The sequence below is a fragment of the Sus scrofa genome, chromosome 13 (assembly GCF_054392235.1).
Source record: "Sus scrofa isolate SSC_HxYL_T2T_F1_AM1 chromosome 13, Sscrofa_HxYL_maternal_Yorkshire_Landrace_v2.0, whole genome shotgun sequence".
Classification (NCBI taxonomy): Eukaryota; Metazoa; Chordata; class Mammalia; order Artiodactyla; family Suidae; genus Sus; species Sus scrofa.
The window spans coordinates 211,599,446-211,618,867 of NC_139395.1; the positions used below are offsets into that span (position 1 = coordinate 211,599,446).

General features: G+C 38.1%; 1 protein-coding gene across 50 annotated transcripts in view; it reads right to left on the reverse strand.

The window, feature by feature from the left end:
• Positions 1-19,422, reverse strand: part of SYNJ1 (synaptojanin 1) — a 102,274-nt gene that overhangs the window by 35,224 nt on the left and 47,628 nt on the right. For 17 of the 50 annotated variants that reach the window (XM_021070926.2, XM_013982572.3, XM_084991948.1 and 14 more), the window contains exons 11-16: positions 16,825-16,977; positions 14,134-14,290; positions 11,832-11,855; positions 8,671-8,862; positions 5,965-6,049; positions 933-1,073 (exon numbers count right to left, since the gene is read on the reverse strand). In XM_021070926.2, coding sequence (XP_020926585.2) covers positions 933-1,073; positions 5,965-6,049; positions 8,671-8,862; positions 11,832-11,855; positions 14,134-14,290; positions 16,825-16,977 — 752 coding nt within the window. Of the gene's footprint in view, positions 1-932; positions 1,074-5,964; positions 6,050-8,670; positions 8,863-11,831; positions 11,856-14,133; positions 14,300-16,824; positions 16,978-19,422 lie in introns of all 50 variants that reach the window. The other 33 variants (XM_013982563.3, XM_084991964.1, XM_021070928.2 and 30 more) reach the window with 3 other exon arrangements.

Below are 19,422 nucleotides of genomic sequence, written 5' to 3' on the forward strand. Positions count from 1 at the left end.
CTGCATTTACAACAGCCAAGACATGGAAGCAACCTAAGTGTCCACTGACAGATGAATGGATTAAAGAAGATGTGGTATACATACACGATGGAATACTACTCAGCCATAAAAAAGAACAAAATAATGCCATTTCCAGCACCATGGATGGACCTAGAGACTCTCATACTAACTGAAGTAAATCAGACAGAGAAAGACAAATATCATATGAGATCACTTTTTTTCCTTTATTAAAATACTGAGTTTATTTCACATGTATATTTTTGTGTCCCCACCATTTCCATCTGTCTGACCACCACTACTACTATGTCCTATCATAACATTCCATACATACTTAAAACCAAGCAAAGGGTGGCATTCCATCTTTAAAAACTAACCAGGCATTTTGGACAACACATTCTTGGCAGTGGAACCTGGACAACATTTATCAGACAGGGTAGGGAAAGTTCTCACTCTGCATTTGAAAAATGATACAAATGAACTAAATTACAAAACAGAAATAGACCCACAGACACAGAAAACAAACTTACAGTTACCAAAGGGGAAGGTGGGGGGAAGGGATAATTTAGGAGTTCGGGATTAACGTATATACACTACTTTATATAAAATAGATAATCAGCAGGGACTACTGTACCGCATGGGGAACTATACTCAATTATTTGGTAATAACCTCTAAGGGAAAAGAAGCTGAAAAAGAATATATATGTGTGTCTGTGCATCTACACACACACACACTTATATGTATGTATAATTCAATCATTTTGTTGTACACCTGAAACCAACACAACACTGTAAATCAACTAGACTTCAATTAAAAAAAAAACATTTAAAAACAAGTACCATTAATAAGTGTTTCTCACAAGCCACAGAGCTGCCAGGCCCTTCTGTCACCTGCCGTTAAGAAGGGGCCTGAGGAGTGTGATCTGTCCACTGACCTGATGAACGGAGCATGCTGTGGTCTGATAAAAACAAACAGGCAGACGCCCACCAGCTGCTCGGAAGCCAGCAACACGTACTTGTTGTCTCTGGAGATGGTCTTCTGCAGTTCCACAGCCCAGAGCTTCTGATTTGTTGTGCTACCAGGAAATGTTAAACAGGGGATCTTCAAAAAGCAATACAGCCTACTTCATAAGACAGTTGTCAAGGGTACCTTTATACATGCTCACATCAAATAAAACCCCTCATGTAAGGAAATCTAGGCCAACAGAGAATCGTCATGCAGGCTGGTTTTTGTTTCCTTTCAAAAGGAAAAACCCAACATTTAGCCAAAAGAACACCACACTTCAAGTCCACCTTACTACCCCCTTCCTAAGAAAATATGAGCTTTCTTATAAATGAGTGCTCACCAGATGAGTAATCTCAAGCTTGCACACTTTACTTTTTCCTTAATATTTATTAGGATAACTGAGAACAACACCCTTCCAGATACATTTTCCCCTCCTTTTTTTCTGGATTATACATCTTAAAAAAATTTATCATGGAAAATTCTCAACATACACAAAAAAGAGATAATCAACATTCCTGCCATGGCTCAGTGGTAACAAACCCAACTAGCATCCACGAGGATGTGGGTTTGATCCCTGGCCTTGCTCAGTGGGTTAAGGATTCAACGTTGCCATGAGCTGTGGTGTAGGTTGCAGACGAGGCTCAGATCCAGCGTGACTGTGGTTGTGGCTGCGGCTGGCAGCTGCAGCTTAGATTTGACCCCTAGCCTGGGAAGCTCTATATGCCGTGGGCATGGCCCTAAAAAGACCAAAAAGAAAAAAAAAAAAGAGAGAGAGAGAGAGAGAATCATAAAATAAACTATCATACATCTATTACCTAGCTTCAACACTTATCAACATTTTGCCCCAATCCCCCCCCCCTTTTTTTTAAACCCGTAATATTTTAAACTAAATCTAAGACACAGGCCATTTCATCCAAAAGCCCTTTAGTATACACCTCTAACGCAAGAGGACATTTTTATTTTTGTGAAATCACAATGCCATCATCACTTAAATATTTACAATTCCTGAGTATCATGTAATACTCAGTTCATATTTAAATTTCTGTGATATCTAAAAAAAGTCTTCTCATGGTTGGTTTCTTTAAAACAGGATCCAAATAAGGTCCACACATTGCATTTGCTTCTTGCCTCCTGAATCTCTCTTAATCTTTAACAGTTTCTCAGTCCACCCCACTCTCTTTTTAACACTGTTTTTTTTTTTTTTTTTTTTTTTTTTTAAGAAGCTGGGATATTTGTCTGGAACATGTTTAGCAGTCCGAATTTGTTGGATAAGTCTTCACAGTAGCTTGTCCTTCTGTCAAGATTTGCCTTAAACTGGCTGATGTAGAAGCTTGATTAAGAAACATTCAATTTTATTGATTTGTTTTGGCAAAAACAACCTCCTGAGTAGTACATCACCTTGTTATCAGAGCAGGGAGTACACAATCTCTATAATTTCACACCTGATCAGCTGTTCAGACTGTGTAATAATCAACTCTTAATAATAAAAAGTGCCCCCATTGATCCTTCTTCTAAGGTTTTAACATGGATTCATAATCACTGCCTAGATCCATTATTTCACTAGGGGTTGCAAAATGTTGATTGTATAATTTCTGCATTCCATGGGCATTTGCAATAAGTTGGAATTCTTCTATAAAGAACTTGTATCAACTATTTAGTTTTTTCTGGAGTTCCCGTTGTGTCTCAGTGGGTAACGAATCTGACTAGGAACCATGAGGTTGCAGGTTCGATCCCTGGCCTTGCTCAGTGGGTTAAGGATCCGGCGTTGCTGTGGCTGTGGTGTAGGCCGGCGGCTATAGCTCTGATTCGACCCGTAGCCTGGGAACCTCCATATGCTGCGGGTTCAGCCCTAAAAAGACAAAAAAAGACAAAAACCAAAAAACCAAAAAAAACAAAAAAAAACCAAAAAAACCCAAAACACTATTTAGTTTTTCTGAACCACAGGTCAAACAGAGAGGGTAGCATCCATTCCTGAGTCTTTCTCTTTATACATTTTCAGAGTAACAAGTCTGTGTCCAAGAACCTCCAGTGGCAGGTAAATACAGTCTCCTCATAGTTGTAGGTCACACAAAGGATACGGGGTAAGTTAGGACATGACCTCACGTCCATCCACCTGCTCTGTCTTACACTGTGCACACTTGCCTCCAAAATACCAATGCACAACATAGATTCCCTCCCAATCACAACCCATCACTACGACCTGGATTCTGAAAAGACAAGGACAGATGCTCACGTCCCAGGTCATCGTCCCAACAAACCCGGATCACGCCATTCAAAACCGCACACACCTCCCCACTCCCACATCTGATCCCCTGACCTCTATCTATCTTCCACTGCTCTTATTGTCTCCAAACATGCTGTGTAATTTACTTATTAGAGTTTTAATTGCCTGTCTCTTCCACTAGAAAAGAAGGTCCATGCAGGTAGGGATTTTAGTCTGTTTTATTCATTGATGTATCTTTAGCACCTAGGGTAGGTGCTCAGTAGATACTGGTTGAATATATGAATAAATAATCACTACTCTCATTTAAAAAATAATTTGATTAAGCTATACTTAGACAAATAACTGAACAATCTGTTTGGTACTGGGAACCCTAAGAGTGTTTTCTATTTTAAGATCTGACCATGCATTTTCAGGAAAGATCCACAGCAAAATGAATGAAATTGGATTTCTTTTCTACTTCCTTATATAAATTGTTATTCATTTTAGCTAAGAAAAAAATTGTCACTTGCAAGCTTGATAACTATACCATACTATTTCCACCCATAATTTTATTCTGACAATCTTTTTCAAAAGTCACAAAAAGATGGACAACTACTCAACTTTAAAAGCAAGGATCCTGGAGTTCCCTGGTAGCCTAGCTAATGGTTAAGGATCCAGTGTTGTTACCGCTGTGGCTGGAATTTGATCCCTGCCCTGGGAACTTCTGCATGCTGCGGACACGGCCAAAAAATTAAAAGTATTTTTTAAAAAATAAATAAAAATAAGCAAGCATCTTTCTTTTTCCTTTTCCTTTGGCCATACATAGGACATGTGGAAGTTCTTAGGCCAGGGATGAAACCCCAGCCACAGCAGTGACAATGCTGGATTCTTTACCTGCTGAGCCACCTGGGAACTCCAGCAAGCATCCTTTCTTAAAATAAAACACTAAAGCTTTAACTTTCATTACAATAATTTGTAATAGGACTTCAGAACATCAGTTCCCGGCTGTGGTCTGAGAACATCCCTGGGGGCCCCCAAAACCCATGAGGTAGATACTGTCTCCCCTAATACCACTAAGAGATGGTTTTGACCTTTTCATTGTGTTGACCGACATTGCGTGATGGTGCAAAAACAATGAGTAAAACTGCTGATGCCTTAGCATGAATCCAGGCACCAAACTGTACTAGTTTTCCTTAAAATATTTACCTCCATATACATGCAGTTTAAAAAATGCTACTTAAGATTATCCTGATGAAGCAGTAAACATTAATTTTATCAAAGTTCAATCATCGAGTCCCATCTTTTAAATGTTCTGTGCAGTGAATGGAAAATACACACAAAGCACTCTGCTGCACACTGGATGCACACACGGTGGTTCTTTCAGAGAAAAGGACTTGACGGCTTGAGTTCAGAGCTGAAATACCACTTTTTTCATTGAATACAATTTTTACTTGAACGAGCTAGTGACAGACTATAGTTATTCAGATTTAGTATTTGGCAAACATTTTTTTTTTCAGCCAAGCCTGTGTTTTCAAGGGAAGCAACCAATAGCATGTATTTTCAAAGATAAAATTTAAGTTTTCAAGCAAAAATGAGAATTTTGATAAACCTGTATCTGGTACTGTGAACTTTCGTTTTTTGCTTTTCAGGGCTGCACCTGTGGCATATGGAAGTTCCCAGGCTAGGGGTCAAACTGAGCTGCTGCCACCAAACTCTGCCACAGCCATAGCAATGCCAGATCTGAGCTGCATTTCTGACTGACACCACAGCTCACAGCAACACCAGATCCTTAACCCACTGAGCGGGGCCAGGGATTGAACCCACGTCCTCATGAATACCAGTCAGGTTCATTACTGCTGAGCTACAATGGGAACTCCACCTGCTACTGTGATCTTGGCAGTTTCCAGATATTTGAAGAATTTGCTAATGAGGTCAGTGATGAAATTAGCCAACATGATGTTTTGCTATTGTATACTGAAAGCTATCAAAATTTGGAAGGTCTATATAATTCAGTAAACTAGTATGTTCCAAATGACTAATACATGATGTTTTGAAATCATGCAAGGGTAAAAGACAGGATGTTATAGTAAAAGAGGCACAGAAAGTTGATTGCTATGGTTTCAGATTTCACACTGTCACTAACTTTTAAAAAAACCACTATTTGTTGAGTAGTAAAATAGGGAAAAAAATGATCTGAAAAGGCTATTAAAATATTTCAGTTTCCAACTACATATTTATGCGATTTTCTTCACATACTTCAATCAAAATAACATATGGCAACAGACTAATGCAGAAGTATATATACGAGAATCCAGCTGTCTGAAGCCAGGTTCAACAGCAATTTGCAAAACTTTCAGTCAATGCCCTCCTTTCTCAAAGAATTTTTGTTTGGGAAAATAGTTACTTTTCAGGGAAAAAAAATGTGTGACTGGTGTTAACATGTAATGAGTTTATTACTCTCATTTTTAAATGAATTAAATGTTCTTAAAATTTTTATTTTTTAATTTCTAATGTGATACAGATCAAGAGCTAAAACCCACATGAACAAAACGTTCTTGACAATTTTTCAATATTTTCAAAAATGTAGAAGGACCTGGAAGCAAAGTCTGAAAACTGCCATTTTAGAGTTTTAAAAGCGCCTTTCCATATATTATCTCAATCTGTCTTTGTAACAAGTACTTCGTTACCTGCCCCCCCCCCCCCCCCCCCCGCCAGGCTCCTCAATTAGATGTCCCTGTGTGTCACCTGGCTGGCTTACCTGGCATTCACAATGTTCCCAGCATTCAACTCTACCATTTCTTCAAAACCAATTGCAAATATATCAGTTGGCTTACTTCTCTTATCTGCAAATAAGCATTCAAGAAAGACTTTTAAAATATGACCTTAGTTAAATGGCAACGCTCCTATCCCCCAAACAACTAAGATCAACATCAGGTCTCATAAGAAGCCATCTTTGCATTTCGAGTAAAACCAAATTCAAATTAAAGGCAAAAACCTACGAGGGAGACAAAATTACCTTCAATTTACTTTCTATTTAGGTGTCCTAAGTTTGCTTCTTTAAGATCACTATTCTTGAAGAACTTACATCCTTTCAGAAATCATTTTGAAAGAACTCTTGCTAAAGTCTGTACCATAGACAGGAGACAAACAAGCCACTTCTTAAAGGCTAAGCCAAATCAAAACGGAGAGGTAAAGGAATTTTTCAGAAAAGGCACAAACAATAAAGTGGTTGAGTAACCACCTCAAATTAGAGACGATGGCTGAGAGGGATTTTTCAAACTTAAATTTGAGAGCTCTGAGGTGGAAGCAACCTAGGAGAATGGGAATAATCAGGGGTTCAGACTGACCCCTCTTTTCTAGCCATTAGGTCTCTCCTAGCTGATAAGACCAAATAAGAACAGAAGCTGCTTTAGTGATTCAGATTTAGATTATTTGGCAAACATTTTTTTTTTTTTCAACCAAGCCTGTGTTTTCAAGGGAAACAACCAATGGTAACAGCTCGACTAGTGGCCTTGAGGATGTGGGTTCGATCCCTGGCCTCGTTCAGTAGGTTAAGGATCCAGCGTCGTCCTGAGCTGTGGTGTGGGTTGCAGACACGTCTTGGATCCCACCTTGTTGTGGCTGTGTTTAGGCTGGAAGCTACAGATCTGACTGACCCCTAACCTAGGAACTTGCATATACCTCAGTGCAGCCCTAAAAAGATAAAAAAAAAAAAAAAAAAAAGACATGCAACCCAGGGTACTTTGGTGGCCCAAGCATTCAGAAATGAGGCTCAAAGGCTAAAAAAAGAGCTTACAAATACTATGAACTAATGCTGAGAAATAAAAAAATTAAAATATTTATTGACTGCTATTATGTGCAAGGCTTATACATAAGTCTTCTCATTCCCCACACAAACACCTTATGAGACAAGATTATATTTGCCTTTTATTTACAGACATGAAACTGAGGCTTTCGAGAAACTAGGCAACTTGCCCTAGTTCACGCATGAAGAGCAGTGTGGCACAACTCTGGAACCCAACTGCCTGAGTTCAAATCCCAGCTTTGTCACTATTAGCTGCATGACCTTGGCCAGGTTACTTTCACTGACTCTCAGTTTCCTCATCAGTGAAAGTGGAATAACAATAATGACTGTGTGTTAGGTCTGTCATAATGATTAAATAAACAGATGTAAAGTACTTGGCACTGTAGTGTTGGCTGTTATTTTATTATTGTTATTATTGCTGCAACTATAACTTCAAGTTAGGTTCAATGTAAATGAAAAGGGCATTTTCATAAAAGTTTAGGGAAATTCCCAGGGTTTAAGGTGTGAGGGATTAAAGATAATTTAAAAATAAAAATTTGGGGAGTTCCCTGGGGGCCTAGTGGTTAAGGATTCAGTGTTGACACTGCTGTGGCTCAGGTTCAATCCCTGGCCTGAGAACTTCCACATGCTGTGTGCGCAGCCAAAAAAAAGGGAAAATTTATACATCACAGTATTTCCTATACACATCACCTTCATAAATAGTACTTGGTAAATGTGTACTATTTAATTAACTAACTAATTAATTAATTTGGTTTTTAGGGCTGCACCTGTGGCACATGGAGGTTCCCAGGCTAGGGATCGAAACAGAGCTGCACCTGCTGGCTTACGCCACAGCCACAGCAATGCCAGATCTGAGCCACATCTATGACCTACACCACGGCTCACGGCAATGCTGGATCCTTAACCCACTGATCGAGGCCAGGAATTGAACCTGCATCCTCATGGATGCTAATCAGATTCGTTTCCACTGAGCCATGATGGGAACTCCAAATATGTCCTATTTTAAAAAGGAATCAAAGTTGACTTAAAAGTAGAAGGGTTCAAATTAATGGTTTTAATCAAAATCTTAATAAAAGCATCGTCAGCTTAATGTTTGGTTCTGGCTATTAATAGCTTGGTGAATGAATGACAATCAAGATTTTACAGGATAAATCAGTAGTGTTAAGTATAAAGGGCCAACAAATACCAAAATAAGTTCTGTAAAACTGTTTATGATTTACCCTGTTTCTTATTTTAGTACACAGAGGAATGTATTTGAAAAAGAGAACAAGCTAGGTTTGAAAAATTATCAATTACAAAATAAGTTTGCTTTATATGCGTTTAAAAGAATGAAAACAGAACTGGTTTTTCTAATATGTGTGGTTGCCTGAAAGATATCTACTTATGAACTACTGATCCCGTCTCCTGAGAATCAAGTACCAAAGAAAGTGAGCTGTTATTTTACCAGGATGTTTTCTTATGAAGTAATAGATAAAAGTCTAGGAATACAAAAGAGCAAAGATTTTAATAGAGTTGATCTATAAAAACGTTGGTCTTTATACATGTAAATCCCAGTTTCTCTTCTAACATAATACATATTGTGAAATGAAGCGTTTGTTTTCCACATTAATAAATCACGGTCAGGATTAATTAATTAAATCCGTATTATAAAACGCCAACCTTGAAACTCCTGGATACCAGCTAACTTGGGTGCATCAAGAAGCCAGTCGGTGAGGGTCTGATTCTTAAAAGCTATGCTGCGGAACTGCTTCCCGCCATTCACGTTCCAGGTGCCCACACATACTCGAATTTTCTTGGGCTTCGAATACTTGTAGAAATTCTCACACATGCTCTTTAGTACTTTAGAAGATGCTAATCGAAGACAAAATATGACAGAATTTTGGCTGCATTAAACTGCTTACAAAGATTGCTTTTCGTAACTGAGAAATGATGGCTGGAAAGTCCAGTTACCATTGTCAGCACAAACAAGCATTAGATTCATGCACAGGCACACACAGAGCCCAGCATGATGCAATTAACCAACACAATTAAAAAAAAAAATCAACTACATTAAATACAACAGCTCAAGTGAAAAAAACTACTGCATAATTATTGCAGCAACAGAAAACGTGCAGAACAAAGAGTTCTGTTGCAGTGCAATAGCACATTATTTTATGATATACAAAATTAGAGACTGTGCGTTTTTAGGAATATAGCAACTGACTTTTACACAACTTCCATTTGGAGGCTAGTAAAAATGTCATTTCTCGCCAACCGAAGACATTCAGTCACTATCACAGTTAAGATTCCAGCTACTGCCAGGTAGGTGGTTTGGATGAATAATGGCTCCTTGACAAAAACACAAATTATGGACACTAATGAGATGTTGGAGAATGAAGTCACTACAAAATGCCTCCCGTCTCCGAGGAGACATTAAGTCCTTCACAACACTCCTAAGGGCCCCAGATGACTTGTCTTGCCTTCCTGCCTTCGCCTGGTGCCCCATCCCTGTTCACTCACTGCTCAGCCATGCGACCCCTTTGCACCGGCTGCTTCCACCTCCTTCAGGTCTTGACTACCCAGGGAGGCTTGTCCTGACCACCTTATTCAAATCTGCATTCTGTCCCTCCTTGCTTTATTTCCCTCTGTGGCTTGATTGATGTATCCTGTAACTATCTGCCTCCCTCACAAGAATGGAAGCTCCAGGAGAGCAAAAATGTGGGTCTATATAGTTTGCTCCAAAAGTCTCTACCCCTAGTGACTAGAAGAGTGCCTGGTACATAGTAAGTGCTCAATAAATAATGGTTAAGTGAATAAATGTTCAATACATTTTGAATCCTTAAGCCTGGCCCTGCCTATTTTTTTGGACTTCCAACTATCTTTTTCCTTTGAAACCACACTTCATTTGGTTAAACTCCTGGCACCTAGAGTGAAAAGAACCGTAACAGGACCTCAGCCTAAATAGAGAACACACCCTTAACTGGGACTTAACTTGTAAAAGGAAATCAAAGTGATTCTCACCGTTCACCACATGATCTTATTTTATTATGATACTAACTATTATTTTTGGATACCAAGGAGCAGCAAGCAGCCTTGTGGGAGAAGGAGTAAAAAAGGCAAGCACATTTTGGATTAGAAGGAAAATAGTTTGACCTGGGAATTCCACGAAAGGACTGCCAGCTGAGATGACAGGCACGTCCTCACTGTCCCCACAGGCAGACTTGCACATTTCTAGCCCTCTTGCTATTTGACTTGATCACGTGGATACAAGTGTCCGGTGGTATGAAAGCTGATGACTTGCTCGGGCCTGTTGCTACGGTTCACTGAAAGCTATCTTTCAACTACGGTTAACTGAAAGAATCATTCTCTATTACAACGGATTACCGCTGGTCTTTATCATTGAAGTCACTGCCATTGTTATCACTACGGAAACAGCTTCTACAATCCTTCCTACATGGAAACACAAGCTCTATAATGATGAACAGCTTAAAATATTCAGCAAGACCAAATAATGCACTGGGTGAGCTACTAAAGTCAGTTTACATATGGAATAAAAAGTTTTTTAAAATTCCTAATTTATTCTTTTTTTTAAAAAAAAATTAGTCCGAACTGGTTGGCATCTTAATGTGCGGAAGGAAACGAGTCCATGTTCTAAACAGATGTCCATCCCTAAATACCAAATCATTTCAGAAACGGATTTCAGGACGCAACTCAAAAACACATCCAAGGGCTCTTTTTGCCATCCTTCTCAAAAAAAAAGTCAACAAGAGTTTTTGGAAACATCCAGAACAATAACTAAGTGAAACAAATCTTGTGATACCAAATATCAAGTGAAGGGAAGAAATGATACTTTTTAAACTGTTTCTGGCAGGAGTTTAACTTTTGTTCCTTTGGCCACAGAGTCAAGTTTAAAGATAAACTCATAAACCTGGTCCAGAGAAAGAAGGCGTGAGATTCCTAAGGACAGGAAAGGCAGGAAAAATAATGACCTTTAGGTCTTACACATTTAACTCCTCTAACTTTGTTAGCAACCAATTTCAGATCATATTTTAGTGCAGGTCTCATAGTTACATAAAATATTTCACCCATAATATGAGAAAATGAGTTGATGCTTTTTAAAACATTATGCATGAAAAGCACTTGTTGAGTAGTTGTACATATCACAGATAGGACTCAGCCATTAATCCAAAAGAGACATATCTGGATTTTTTCCATTTGCCTATTAACAGTAAGACATAACACTAAGAATGTTTGTTCCATGAAACACAAAAGTGAAATCAAAACTAGATGAGCTGGGAGTTCCTGTCTTGGCTCAGTGGTAACGATCCTGAATAGGATCCATGAGGACGTGGGTTCGACCCCTAGCCTTGCTCAGTGGGTTAAGGATCTGGCATTGCCGTAAGCTGTGGCATAGGTCACAGACATGGCTTGGATCTGGTGCTTCTGTGGCTGTGGCACAGGCTGGCAGCTACAGCTCCATTTGACCCCTAGCCTGAGAACTTCCAGATGCCGAGGATGCAGCCTTAAAAAGACAAAACAAAAAACAAAAACCAATCCTCCCCCCCAAAAAAAAACCTAGATGAGCTGTATTTAATTGGAATTAAGCATTTGTGAAGGACAGCAAAGAGCACTGCATATTTCCTTCTAATAAAGTACTTAGTTTTCTCAAACATAAATTACTTTCTCAGATTAAAATAAGGCATTAATTTCTCCTGTTAGAATCTGAGGGCAAAATAAAAAGGAAGGTTTCCATTTATTTATGGCTTTTTTTATATACAACATCAACTTAAAAAAAAGAGAAAAAGTTGCTTTTATTTATAGATTGATTTTCTATACTGTACCTGACTGTAATGTCTGTTCAGAAACTATGGATGCATCAAGAAGAAAACAAAGAATCATTAGTCAAACAGCAAGTTACAGTTGAAGTCTAGAGTGTTATGACAAAACATTCTCAGATGGCTTTTTTCTTTTGATTTTAGTTTGATGACTTTATTTTTTTTCGGATGGCTACAGGATACCAAAGATAAAAATAAATGATAATAACTGAGGCAAACCCTCTGCATCTAAAAAAAATCCTCCAGGGACTCAGTGATATCCAGGGTTTCACAGTCAGAAAGTTCCAGGCCTGCTTTCCAGGCTGCTCTTGTACGTAGGTCTAAGTGTGCCTGTGCCCATCCTTGTGAAAGAGAATATGAATCTGAAAACCTAAGAGACTGGAGGACATCAAAATACGGAAGACACTGCATGAACACACACCTTTTAGTATTCTTTCCGGGACTCATCAGTTGCTAAGTACAATCAAGCTTAGTTACAACAAAATATATACACTTCGACAAAGTCACCATGCTATGCAAAATGGTGCAAATTCACAGAAGCCGCAGGGCTTAGTGCAAAAATGGGGTTTGGGCACAACACTCAAATGCTTCGGCAATGACGTGCCAAGAAAGATAGGAACCTCGTATAAAAACAGTAGCAGATTTTTACACATGTTAAATGGTTACGATATGCACGGATATGTCCAAAATATGGCACTTCATCCTGAACACGACCTGAAGTTTGTTTATAGAAATGGGCATCAGGAGGCCTGTGCTTGTTAGTAACTGTGAACCCTGGGAGAAGGGTTCTGTGAAACTGGACAGTAAGTTGTAACACCAGATACAGATGGATCGTGGCTCAGCACACGTCTGGTGAAATGAGGGAGAGGGATGTCCGAGGTATATGCATATATGTATGTGTTTTATATATTTCTGCCCAAATCGGTTCTGCTGGGTGCAGTTTTCTGTGTTTCCCAAGGGTTTTTACCAGTGAAGTCATGCATAAGCTGCTGTAGAATTGGCATTATACTCAAAAGGTTCCTTGAGGCAACATCCAAGTTGCAACAAATTCCCATACTTTGACTATACATTATAGCAGAACGGCTTATATCTTTTCAAAACATGTATTTTTCATAGAGTAAAATGTGCAGGAAACTAAAAAACTGATGCTCGAGTTTGGGAATTACTCAGGCCCCTCGCTTCTTTCCTGCAATGGCTTACTTTCAGGAGTTGCTGATTAATGCCTCCACATCAAAGTAGGCACAGGTGCAAAGAGGTGATAAGACACGAATTGCTCAGTGTCTACTGCTGGAAGCCAGGAAGAAAGCCTGAAGTAAAAAGCAGTAGCTATGATCAGATTCTGGTTTTCAGAGCTTTAGCAGGTGCCTGTCCCCGGCCTACTCACAGATCCCCGAGGAGCTGACTGTAAATTACTACCTTCAGCACCATGCAGCATTCTGAAGGAATCCATGATACACTATGGGACCAAGTAAATTACCCAAGAGGATATTATTTGATGAGGAACAATTTCTCCTACTTGAACAGGGAAAATTGAAAGGTTTGGTTTGGGGGATAACAGAAGAAATGAAAATGTTCAGAGTGCTGAAAAGTTAAAATAGAAAAAAAAAAAAAATGAAACTAAGGAAGTCAAATTTATTAAGTTCCGCAAGGCATATTGGGTTTTCCCATGACACTACTTAATATATGCTTGCTGATATGAGCTCAAATTCTTTTAATTTGAATGAAAGACACAGTGAAGATCAACAGCTATTGTGAAAGCCATATACTTAATGTCAAATATTAAAACTGGCAATGACATACTGTCTAATAATAAGCAGCATTTAAAATTACAGGTATGTTTAATGCTTCTTCAAACAATAGCATTTAAAAGGTCAGACCAAGTTATAGAAACTTTTGGGGTGGTGGTTAGCCAAAATAATCAAAACAGGTATTGGTTTTTTTAATGCAACAATGTTTTCTACATAATTAGGTTACTGAATACTCTACTGAAAGCACTAGCTGAACATTTTATGAAATCTTGCCTTCCATAAAGTTAGCAGTACTTAAACCACTTACCCCCTCAATCATAATCTATAAAAGAAAACATGCATAGGCCTTGGTTTATGTCTTAATAATTCCACTGCTGACATAAATATTTTAGAAGAGAAACTTCCTTTGGAGAAGGCAATTTTAGAAAATCACATTGATAGAAATCCCTTTTAATCGACTCAATCTTAAAAGTATTAGGCAAGTCAGTTTACATTTATCTCCTGGACTTTTAGAAGGAATATAAACAACACAAAGTAAGTAAAATATAAAGTACGCATACCACGCAAACTTCCAGTAGTTAAAAGGGCTCGAGCTTTGTCAGCTAAATCACTATTTAGGGTATTTCCTAGTAGCAAAACATCAATGGCCTCTTGCTTGGAGCTGTCAAAGAAGTTATTCTGGATTGTTCGACTAACAGAACGAGCACCATCTTTTAACTTTCCAGCCTGTTGGGGAAAAAAGCACGGACTTTCATTCTAAATACTGGTTTTACTTGATAGGTATTCTGAAACGTTAAATAAATCTTATATGACTTTACTGTGATAAAGAGGACCCAATGATTCTATTCTGAATATCAAATCATCACATTAAAACAGTCTAAGACCTCACTGTTTCTTTCCCTCTTTTGGATAATAGCTCTGCACAGAGATAGAAGCAACTCAGTGCCACAACTGCATCCACTAAGGCAATCTAGAGCAGGAACAGTTTAGAACTGTCTGCTAGAAAGGAACGAAATGAAAAGGTACATATTCAAGACAAGGAAATTACTTCCTACATTGTAACTTTGAGACTTGGGGGATGGATGGGGTGGGGGAGGAGAAACACAGGAGATAAAGGAGGACTCGCGAACCGACGTGTTCTCGGAAAAACTTCAAAGTACTCTAGCAGAAAAATAAAATTGAAATCGATCCTAAATAACTTAGTTAAAACTAGACATGAATATGAGAATGAAGATCGAGTCTATAACATATAAACTAGCTTGCCTATTTTTAGCTCATTTTATAGCCTCTGTAAATATAAATTATAAAAATGATAAACTTAAGCCAATTCTTTCAGAGAGTTGATTATAATTTTAATGAACATATATTTATTTTAGGCATGTTAGTCACCATAAAGATATTTTAATCTTATAGATTTTGATGAGAGTTTTTTAAAAAAAGTCTTGCCTTTTAGAAAAAAATTCAGTTCGCAATATGTAATTTTTATTCCTTAAAGAAATAACAGGAATTTGAGGCTTAAAATGTCATTTCCTTCCATAAAACATATGCAAATGACATTATTTGAAAAGACACTCACCATTCACATTATCGGGCAATTAATCAAAAGGAACCCAGAGAAAGGAAAAGAAAGAGCAGTTCAGATGTTAGATTTTAGTTCAATTCAGACTAGAATATTTAATAAATAAATTTCATATCTATTTTGTTAGAGATAAAGACCACTGAAAATATATGTAACCTCTGTACATAGACAGTTTTAGTCAACTGCAGAAACAAAAAGACTATCAAAGAATATCTTAATCAACAGTTATAGAAAATCAGGTTTAAAAGCAAGAATTATGTTCTTTATTTAAAAGGTATATATGAAAGTTTAACAGTTGCAGGCTTTCAAAAATAGTGTCCATTTAAGAAGTAAATATTTATAAATGTCAATATAAATTATTTCTATGAGTTGAACAAAAGGAACTTTGCAGGTAAGGCCAAGACCTCTGAAGAGAGGCATGGCATTTTATGAGACACAGAAGAGGAGGAAGCTTTGGAAATTAAAAGAAGACTTGGAGATGATGAATGGTCTTTAAAGCCTTCACTGCTATACTGAAGAAGGCTGAATAAGAAACTGTGAAAGTGGTAAATGTCCCTGTTTCTATTCCTAGGATAATTTGAGAAATCATAGAGATTTAGAATATTGATAAATTCAGCTGAAGCCAGGAGGCTTAAAAAGTCAATATGTGAGTATATAAAGTAATGAAAAATATCTCAAGTATGCATCCAAAGTTCCTCAAGAAGGGTCAAACACCAGAGGAGAAAATAGTCTGTGGATAATACCAGCAATTAAAAGTTAATGATGAGGAGGAGTTCCTGTCGTGGCTCAGTGGTTAACGAATCCGACTAGGAACCATGAGGTTGCAGGTTCGATCCCTGGCCTCGCTCAGTGGGTTAAGGATCTGGCGTTGCCGTGAGCTGTGGTGTAGGTTGCAGACGCAGCTCGAGCTCGGATCCTGTGTTGCTGTGGCTGTGGTGTAGGCCGGTGGCTACAACTCTGATTAGACCCCTGGCCTGGGAACCTCCATATGCCTCGGGTGTGGCCCTAGAAAGACAAAAAAAAAAAAAAAAAAAAAAAAAAAAAAAAGTAATGATGAGGCACAGACTTATAATTGAATCCACACCTCACACTTCCTTTGCATGTTTTGATAGCCCCCTTTTTTAAGACAAGATGGAGAAAAAGAATAAAACCTTAAGCCCTAGTAGCACTGGGGGCATAGTGGATGTTGTACAAAGTGCCCCCTTGATTTATTTGTCCATCTAGCATTTGTCCCTCATCCGCCCAACAGTAGGCCCTGTGTCAAGGGCTGGGGACACAAAGCCAAATGAGATAAGGCTCTTTATTGGGAGGACCATGATTTTTCTAATCATAATTTTAATCGAAATAAACAATATGAAAAGTAAAACAGATATGCAAGTGAAAAATCATTACAGCAAGGTAAGCGGTACCTATGTAAGCACAGAAGACCATCACTAATCAACTAAAGGTGTCACAGATACACACACCCCCCGAACCTAGGGAAATAACTCTCCACTCCGTCCTTAGTATCCACCATAGAAGGAAGTGTTAAAGAAGACAGAAAAGGCATGACAAAACAATTCTAAACCGCCCCCCAAACAAACAAAACCTATCAATTTAAAGAAGTCATTTTAGGCTTTCTTAAGAAGGAAAAGGAGGCTCTTTCATGATGTTACAACAGATCTAGATCTACCTTAGCCTTCCCTTCAAGAGCTCCGGTTCCCGCATAAATCTTACTGATTGAATCACCATTCACAGACCACATGGATCGAAAAACTTCTTGAAAGCGAGTCACCAACTGAGGCTTTTCAGCTAGGCCGAGGGCTTCCAACTGTTTAGTTAGCATCTAAAACAGCAAAAGAGAATCTTCTGTAAGTATATCCATACATTCACTAGGATGTGACATCTTAAGAGCTACCAGAATCAAACCAAAAATGTAGTTACGAGATGATGCAGGACTGGATTCTGAAAACACAACAGTTTAGGAGGCTAACTGTAATTTTCCATCATGTCAATTTCTAAAGTAAATATCACATCAATGAAATCTACAAGCAACTCAGTATTCCCCTGTAGTAATATGGACTTCTTTCTGGTTAAATGATGTTAATCTTTTTAAAATATCCCTATGAATCAGACTAGTTTACCTTGTTCACCTAAAAGAAATAATTATGCAACAGTATGCACTGGAGCAGAGACATACACTTAGCTAGTTTACTGAAATACACACACACGTACATGTATGTGTATATATATACATACTTATACATAAAACAAAGTTTCTTTCATTTTTGTATTTGGTTCTACATACTTGGGTAATTAAAGTTAGCAGATTATGAGAAATATAGAGCTTCTCTTGAATTGTCATCAAAATTTTAAAAATAAGTCACATCTCTGAATAGTCACGACTGCTTTTAATGTATAAAATTCTTATCAGTAAAGCATATGAGGGAAAACTAGGGGGAGCACAGCCTGCAAGGAACGGAAGGACCCTTCATCACATGTAATAGCCCTTCATCACATGTAATAGCAGAAGTATTTAGAAAATTCATTGGTGTTTACTCTGAATGAATTTAGCCCTGAAGTCTGGCAAAGTCAAAGCAATGTAAAATCCTTATTTCTCTTCTTTGGAATCCAGTCATTAAGTCTATGCCTTGCATTTTTACTTAACTCCTTCCCATTTGTGTTTTCTTTTATCTTGTGTAAGTGTCAATTATACATAATTATAGAGGGATCAAAAACTAAAATAAGAAAAAAAGAAAAAAGAAAAAAAATCCTAAGCTGGGTTTATCTCATCGTCTAGGGAATTACAAAGAACCAGGGCTGTTCTTTGCTGACATGGAGATTATCATAAAATGAGTGTCTGAGACCTCCTTTATCATTTATACCTCTTTCCTTCGAGGCATTTGGCAAAACTGGTCTTCACTACTGGTAGTTCGGTTTTGCCTACTGTAGCAGTAAATTTTGTAACCCAGTCAACCAATTGCTATACAGTGGGTAGTCAGTAAGTCAGATTCTGAAAACTAACGCTTGTTCTACTTTTAATGAACATGCTCAAGCATTTCACTAAGTTCACTCTCAGAATTTAACTAAATATCTTCAGCCACTTAAGAACAGAACTCAACACAAACCCCAGCATGTGATACACTCCATCCCAATGACCAAATGTCTTTCACTTTTCTTCTATCATATTTTGCAAATAAATTATAATGGTAAACCTCAACAAAGTTCAAAAAAGGCAAAGCAGTAAAATTTATTTAGTTGCAATGAAAAATGCACTTCTGTAGCAGAGAGTTCTATAGATTGCACTTTCAATGTTTAGATAAAAAGGACTTCAGTTACAGAGTAATTAACCAATATTCTGGCCAAACCGAAGATTGTTTGCTAGAGGAAATAAGAACATGTTATTTCCTATTCCTGTTTTTTACAGTTATTTGAGAACTATGCTAAGTTCTATGAAACTAAATGAAGGCCCACCGAAGCCTTATGACCTTAACTGTTGCATAACAGGTAAGACTTACAAATCTCAGGAGTTCCTGTCGTGGCGCAGTGGAAACGAATCCGACTAGGAACCATGAGGTTGTGGGTTTGATCCCTGGCCTCATTCAGTGGGTTAAGGATCCAGTGTTGCCATGAGCTGTGGTGTAGGTGGCAGATGCAGCTCCAATGTGGCATTGCTGTGGCTCTGGCATAGGCCAGCGGCTACAGCTCTGATTTGACCCCTAGCCTGGGAACCTCCATATGCCACGGATGTGGCCCTAAAAAGACAAAAAAAAAAAAAAAAAAAAAGAATTGAAGATAGTGATTTAGCAATAAAGAAAAAAAAACTTAAAAATAAAAAAAAAAGAAATCTTAGCATTGCTACATACTTTGCCAAATAGTTGAGATGACACCTAAATTAGACTGAATCTGATAGATAAGTAGTAAAGAAAAAAGCTTTTTTTTTTTTTTTTTGTCTTTTTAGGGCCACACCCACAGCATATGGAAGTTCCTAGGTCAAATGAGAACTACATCTGCCAGCCTACACCACAGCCACAGCAATGCCAGATGTGAGCCGTGTCTGCGACCTACACCACAGCTCACAGCAATGCCAGATCCTCAACCCTCTGAGTGAGGCCAAGGATTGAACCTAAGTCCTCACGGATGCTAGTCAGGTTCGTTACTGCTGAGCGACAAAGGAATTCCAAAAAAAAAAAAACCCTTTTAAACAAAGATTTTGTGAGAGAAGTTGGCTCTCATTACTTTCATTCTAACAATGATAATTTCATTTGATCCTGTTTTTTTTTTTTTTGTA